This window comes from Hippocampus zosterae, chromosome 6, assembly GCF_025434085.1.
Source record: "Hippocampus zosterae strain Florida chromosome 6, ASM2543408v3, whole genome shotgun sequence".
Taxonomy (NCBI): domain Eukaryota; kingdom Metazoa; phylum Chordata; class Actinopteri; order Syngnathiformes; family Syngnathidae; genus Hippocampus; species Hippocampus zosterae.
Window position 1 is genome coordinate 166,733 of NC_067456.1, and position 7,193 is coordinate 173,925.

The 7,193-nt window shown below is 55.5% G+C and overlaps 1 protein-coding gene across 1 annotated transcript; it reads left to right on the forward strand.

Annotated features, from left to right (window-relative positions):
* The first annotated feature begins 3,858 nt into the window (after window positions 1-3,858).
* Window positions 3,859-7,044, forward strand: npffr2a (neuropeptide FF receptor 2a). The gene is made up of 3 exons (XM_052067077.1): window positions 3,859-4,494; window positions 5,286-5,385; window positions 5,653-7,044. The coding sequence occupies exons 1-3, from the start codon at window positions 4,122-4,124 to the stop codon at window positions 6,455-6,457; spliced, it is 1,278 nt and encodes a 425-aa protein (XP_051923037.1). The 5' UTR covers window positions 3,859-4,121; the 3' UTR covers window positions 6,458-7,044.
* The last annotated feature ends 149 nt before the right edge of the window (window positions 7,045-7,193 follow it).

Here is a 7,193-nt window from a genome sequence, read left to right on the forward strand (position 1 = left end):
CCAACCTGGGAGCAGAGGCTGTTTTTGTTGGCATCTGATTATTTCTGCATGTAACATCATGTCAGCAAAATTCAACTTTTTTTTTTCTCCACAGCAAGACCAATGGCACTGGACTCGAGCAACAAGAGAGGGTTGTAGAAATGTTGTTAAGAATGAAAGAAGTTAGCGGGTAAAACGGTCGGTACCCAGTCAGCAAAATTGGTCTGGCCCAGCTCTGGGGCAGACACGGCACGTACACTCGGCCTGCATACCTCAATGAATGACGGTCCTGCAGTGGCCCACCGATAAAAACGACCATCTATAGTAAGGCATTTTTCAACGAAAAAAAACGACCATGTATTGTCAGTTTATAGCCGAAGGAAACGATCATGATTAATAAAAAAATCACAAAAACTCCAATGCTCTAAGCGGAACTTTGGCTCAATGGTAGAGTGATGGAGTGCCCCACCTGAGGCTGAGTGTTCGATCCCTGGTTGTTGCAACAATGTCTACACTTTAACCACCATATACAACAATTTTGAGGAACAACCCAAAGATTCATTGCGGTGCGTTAGCTCAGTGGTAGAAAGCTCAAGTCCCAAATCCGGTGATTGGGTGTTCTATTCTCAGTGTTTGCAACAAGGTCACGTTTTTCTTTAACCACTATTTGCAGCTTTATTGAAGACAACACCAAACAAACAAGCAGTTATGTGGTGGTGTGGCTCAGGGGTAGAAGAACCATGTCCCAAATTAGCCGTTGAGTGTTCAATCCCCAGAAGTTGCAACCATATCCCTTCTTTCTTTGACCAACATGATAAGTAGGGCTTATTGAAGTTGTTTTTGTATGTTTGACCATGGATATAGTAAGGCGTTTTTAGCTGGGAAAAAACGACCATGTATAGTAAGGCATTTTTCGACCAAAAAAAAACGACCATGTATAGTAAGGCGTTTTTAGCCGAAAAAATACACCATATAAAAAAAACACACAATTTGAAATGGTGCATCAGATCCGCTGCAACAACGCTCACTCCCACCTCGGAAACGGTCCAAATGGCTTCCCTGGAAGGCGGGTGGGGTGACTTCCCTTGCCCGCCTCCCCCGGCCCAAAAGGAAGCGGCGCCGAATGGCCGCCTCTCTCAATTCCGCTGCCATTAAGTGTCTGGCAGCGCATTTGGAAAGCTCAATTGCGGCGCTCTCCGTTATAGAATTTCACGCCACTGCTTTTTGCGGCTGATTGGACTCGTTTCCCGTTTGGACACGTACCTCCAAATGGGCTCTTTTTCCCCGTAATGGGGAAGACGTGCCGAGACGGGCGGCCGCATTAGCGCCTTAGCATGTAGCCGACCTCGTCGCCGGAGGACGATGGGGCCGTTTGACCTTTCTCTAATGTTTTGAAAGGCAGATTCGACTCGGGTCAAATATCTTCTATCTATGTCTTGAAAAATGAGCGTTTCAATTGAGGGAAAACTGCGGGGCCGCGCTTGCTCGGCCTACTCGTGCCACTCAGCCATCTGCTGGTGAATGCCAAAGAATGGAGGAAAAGCATTTAAAATGCAGGGGGGGGGGGCGACTATGGGGTAAAACCCCCAACGCTAGCAAACATGACGAAAATGGTTTTTGCTCACTAAACTGTAAAAATGGCTCACCACACCACTGAGCGAATGAACGTCTGCCGACATCTCTGATTGAAGGCCCCTCCCACTCGCCTTCTGAAACACACACAAAGGCGGGCACTTGATTGAATGTTTATCGATCGGGCAAGTTTGTCGCGCGTGACGTTGAGCGATTCGGACGGCCTTTTCGGGTCGCCGAGCGCCGTCGCCCGGAAAAAAGAAAATGCGAGCGTGATGCGAACGAAGCGTGTCAGGCGCCGCGCCGGCTTTGCGCGGGTGTGCATTTTGAGCAGGTGGAAGCAGAAAAATTTGCCATGCAGATGAAGACCCGGCCGTCGGCCAAAGGAGGCGCCGCCGCGTCCGGGCCGATCAGCATCCGTCACTCTTTTCTGGGCTTTTTTTTTTTTTTTTTTTTTGCCGAGGCCAGCTGCGCATTTCGAGTCTGCTCCCGTCAGCAAAGTTGCCTCTTAATCTCCGCCGAGCACATCCTGGCGTCTGCCACTGTAAAAATAGTTCAAAGAAACAGACAAGGATTAACGGTGCACATTTTGGCTTCTGCTTTTCTTGTGACGGCTAAAAAAATAAAATAAATAGTGCAGCGCCATCGTCACGCGAGACGTCAGCCAGCAATTCACGAGAGCGCACGCATCCATTCTCTGATCCGCCGGGATCAGAGAACGGGATCCAGCTGGAAAGTCCAGAGGAAAGGCGGCGGCCCGCAGAGGCCCGCAGAGGCCCGCCGCCGGAACCACAAGCTCCCGTCAGCTTCCTATACGGACGGCCCTGAGGATCGCAACCCGAGTCGCCGCGTCTCATTTCGTCGACGGCGCATCAAAGCGAGGCGCGCGGAAAAGCCGCCGGCGTCAACGTGGCTCGTTTTTGCCCTCGGAATGAAGAATCACCTCAAAAGGTTTCTTTGTCTTTGACGTGGCGTTGACGGAGACAGACGCCAGCGACCTTTCTGATGTGCGGCCGTGCGCTTGTTCGCGATTGGCTGCGCGTGGGAAATGCGCTCATTTTGCAAGTCTCTCGGGGAGACTTGGGGGGGGGGGGGGGGTTGCGGTCGCATACACGTTGCACGCATAGAAAATGCTCACAGCGGCTGTGACCTGCTTGATAGCGGTTGGACCCCTCCCCCCCGCCCACGTTGGCCGGCTTAGAGCAGGCTCCCCCCCCCCCTTCTCCTCTGCGCCGGGCCGCCGACGTCACTCGCGCTCAGAGCGGCGAGCCGAGCGCATGTTCTCGCCGTCCGCGTGTCGCACGCGCAGCTTCCCGTCTTCTTTTCCTCCCGCGGAGACGCGTGCGGTCGCCAGGGCAAAAGGTGAGCCGCTCGACTTTCGTCACGGGCACGCGGCCGGCAACTTTCCTCCGCCCGCCGGCGCGACGCGCATCCCTTCTGGCGCCGGCGGGCGGAGGACCTGGAGAGGCGCTCGCTTTCACAATCGCCGGCGTGGCGACTCCTTGCGCGCTTCATTTCAATTCCCGCGCAGCTCTTTCTTGCCATTTTTTCAGCCGCTTCTGTGGCGCCTCGTCTTTGATTTGTACACACACATTTTCCTTTGGATCAGCAGCCATTTTTCTCATCGGATCGATTGGCTTTCTTCTTATTTAGCGTTTTTTTTTCTTTGCTCTAAATCGCCCCCGGGTGTGATTGTGAGCGTGAACGTTTGTCTCTGTGCATGCGACTGGATGCCGCCCCCCCCCCCTATTGCCCGAAGACGGCCGGAAGAGGCCGCTGCGAGCCCGCGACCCTCCTCACGAGAAGCCGACAAGAAAATAAGAGGGATGGCGGCATTTGTCAAAAAGATTTGCATTTCATTTCTAACCTCCTTTTTTGGATGTCCAAAAGTGTTGCGTTGCGCAAGTCACCCGGCATTTAGTCTATGGCTCTCCTTTTGAAATGGAAAGGGGGGGGGGGGGGGGGGTAATAATAATAACAAGTCCCTTTTTGCATCGTGGAAGTCACCCACCCAGCATGGGTTGCGTGCGGCCCCGCCATGGTCTTCATTTGTCCCCACAGTGGGCTCATTGTGTGCCCGCTCCGCTGATGAGCACAGCCCAACAGCCCCCGTGTTTGGGGGTTTGGGGCCGCTCTTTTGTCTTCAGGCGGCATCCGAAACTGCGGCGAATACCGTTGAACGCGACAGACGGGCATTTCTGGGAGTTGCGTGGCTCAACAAGTGGCTTCCGAAGCACTGAGACTCTCGGTGACGGATGATGAAGGAAGAGGAAAGAAAGCAAACGAGCGACGGCCGAAAGGGCCCTGGCGTGCACGCTCCGGCTACAATGGACATCATATCCTTTTGCGAAGGCGGCGCGGGAAAGCGCCTTCCAATCAAGGGCCGAGCGGCCGGCTGATTTCGGTGCCTTCTGAGCATTTGTGGAAGATTTTCCCGGGGCGGGGGCCGAGCAGGTTGGAAATTGGAATGTGAAATCTGGCAGCGGGAGATTCGGGTGCTCATTGGGACGCGGGAACGGCCGCGAAAAAGGCGGCCTTCTCCCTTTCGGCGTGCTGCACTTTTCCCGTCAATGAAATGCGCTTGGGTCTCCAGGTTGAAAATGAGCCTGCAAGCGCACAACGTGACGTTGTTCAACGCTTCGCGGGAGGAGGCGGCGGCGACGGCGGAGGAGGAGGAGGAGGCGGACGTCCTCGGCGCCGGGAACAAGGTGACCTACGTGGGCTTCTACCTGCACCGCCCGTCCACGGCGGCCGTCTTCGTCGTGTCCTACCTGCTCATCTTCCTGGTGTGCCTGGCGGGCAACGGCGCCGTGTGTTTCGTCGTGCTGCGCGGCCGCAGGATGCGCAGCGTCACCAACGTCTTCATCCTCAACCTGGCCGTCAGTGACCTCCTGGTGGGCATTTTCTGCATGCCCACCACACTGTTGGATAACATCATCACAGGTAAATGTGGCCTTTGCCGGATGCGACCAAGGAATCGGATGACAACGGCAGGGTAATGGCACCATCTAGGGGCCGCATCAATTAACTACACTCGCATTTCATGAAATGAGAGCCGACACGCGTTTGGAAACAAAATACACGCGGTCGTCTTCAGAACGGGAAGGAGCTACGGTCGTCGTGCCATTACTGTACACATCTCAACATAAAACGCCACCTTAATATCAGGTTCATTCATCGCACGAACCGCGGCGGCCCGATGCTAACGGGCTAATGTGGCTAACGAACACGAATCGCAACTGATTAAATGGGACGAGAAAGCGTCGTCGTACTTACGTTTTGTCAGGACCTCGGTGGCTTAGGGAAGGGCCGATGAAGTAAGTGCTACGAACGAGGTCGACGGGACAAAGGCAAACAAAACGGAGCAGAACGCAAAGCCGGAAACTGGCAGGTGCTGCAATCACGCCATATCTCAAGGCGCGAAGGTGCACGTCTCGCGGTAACTCAAGGAGCGGGCTGCGCCTTTGCTCCAATTTGACAGCCGTGAAAATCGCCCGAGAAACGTTTCGCGTGTTTCAAGATGAGCCGAGATGTCACGTTTAAAATGTGCTTCTCGGGCAAAAAAAAAGCATTTGATTTCTTGTTTTGATTTTGTCCCAATCTTGGATCCCGCAAAGTGTCTTCGCCGCCGGCACACTTGCACGGGTGTGCAAAATCAAGCGTCTTTTGCGTGAGCGCGGTGTCAAATGTGCGGCGCCGTGTGGAAACGGCTGACTGGCGCTTCCTGTGCGCAGGGTGGCCCTTTGGAAGCCTGGCGTGCAAGCTGAGCGGCACGGTGCAAGGCATCTCCGTGTCGGCGTCCGTCTTCACCCTGGTGGCTATCGCCGTGGACAGGTACGCTACCTCCGCCCGTTGCCTGGAGGATGCGAACCAGAGCGCTTGGCCTGGCGTCCGCGGTCTCGGGACCGAGCTTTTATTGTCAATGACGTCATCCGGCTCTCGCCTCTTTGGCCCCGGACGAGTTGTCACAACAAAGCGCGTTCCTGTATCGGCTCTCCCATTCTTGTCTCCCAAATGGGTTCTCTTGCCGGCATTAGCCGTGGAATGTTTTTTTATTTTTTTTCCGGGTCGCTCACCCCGTCTCCACGCCTCCCTCGGCAGATTCCGATGCATCGTCTACCCGTTCAAGCAGAAGCTGAGCATCTCCGCCGCCGCCGCGATCATCGTCACCATCTGGGTCCTGGCCGTGGCCATCATGTGTCCGTCGGGCGCCATGCTGCAGGTGACGCGGGAGCAAAGCATCCGAGTGGTGCTGGGCTCCGACAACCGAACGGCGCCTTTCTACTGGTGCCGGGAGAACTGGCCCAACCGGGAGATGCGCAGGATTTACACCACCGTGCTGTTCGCCAACATCTACCTGGCCCCGCTGTCGCTCATCGTCGTCATGTACGCGCGCATCGGCGTCACGCTCTTCAGGACCTCGGCGCCCGGGGGCGGCGGCGTCTCCAAGAAGAAGCGGCGGGTGATCAAGATGCTCCTGGTGGTGGCCTTGCTCTTCGTGCTGTCCTGGCTGCCCCTGTGGACCCTCATGATGCTGAGCGACTACGCCGGGCTCACGCCGCGGCAGCAGCGCGTGGTCAACATCTACGCGTACCCCTTGGCCCACTGGCTGGCCTTTTTCAACAGCAGCGTCAACCCCGTCATCTACGGCTTCTTCAACGAGAACTTCCGGGCGGCCTTCAGGTCGGGCCCGCGCGCGGCCGACGCCCGGCGGGGGAGAAGGTACTCGCGGCGGCCGCGGCCTGACTCGACGCCGCCGGCCGATGAGGATCCCGTCTCGCCCGACGGCCCGGATCCCAGCGGCTGCGGGCGGGTGCGGCGGCTCGCGGAGCGGGACCTGGTCTTGGAGGACTTGGAGGAGAAGGGCTCCCGCAGTAGCGGCGGAGGAACGGCCGTGTCCATTTGAGCCGCCGATGGGCTTTGGCGCTTTTCTCTCACGACTTCTTCAGGAAACGGGGCCTCGCGGCCGCGCTTTCCTCGGGAATCTTGGCTGTGGACCTCAACCCCCACCAAATAAATCGCGTGTCCATTTCTAAAGAGCAATCGTCAAGATGCGCAAAGCGCTTTGCGGCTCGGATTACGTGAAAAGCTACCGAAGCCACTTTTCCGTCACTTTGGCTTTTGGCGTGAGACAACGCTTTTGGGGTTGTTTTGCTGGTAGACTTGTAGAAAAAAGAACGGCATGCCTTGGACTGATTTACAGCACCGATATGCAGAAAGCTTGTGCCGCTACCTGCTTTTTAGCAGCTGCTATGCGTGCTCACGCAAGCATTGCTTGCTTTTATCATTCGTCAAAAGCTTTTTGAATGACATTTACTTGAAACGGACACAAAAAAAGCTCTCATGTTGTATCTGATGGGTCAAAGTCCAACAAAATCACGCCGTTTCAGATCGCCAATGCGATACGCATGGGCCACGGCAATGATATTTTTTCGATACACGGGGATGCATCTCTCTCTCTCTCTCTCTCTCTCTGTATATACGGCGTCGTTCAGAGAAGAGCAAGAAGAGGCGGGAGGCACGTGTCGATCCTGGCCTTTATTGCGACGCTCCCCCTTCCAATAAACAGCATCAGTAGTAGCGTCCACAAAACACACGCGCCAAGCGCAACGGCGACATGACAATGCACAGGTTGTCCGGGT

What these genes read in the sequence shown, in the direction of transcription:
- npffr2a (XM_052067077.1), top strand. Translation starts at nt 4,122, where the DNA reads ATGAAATGCGCTTGGGTCTCCAGGTTGAAAATGAGCCTGCAAGCGCAC. An exon ending in GTTGGATAACATCATCACAG is followed by an intron (nt 4,495 to 5,285) that starts GTAAATGTGGCC and finishes TCCTGTGCGCAG; the next exon opens with GGTGGCCCTTTGGAAGCCTG. An exon ending in GTGGCTATCGCCGTGGACAG is followed by an intron (nt 5,386 to 5,652) that starts GTACGCTACCTC and finishes CTCCCTCGGCAG; the next exon opens with ATTCCGATGCATCGTCTACC.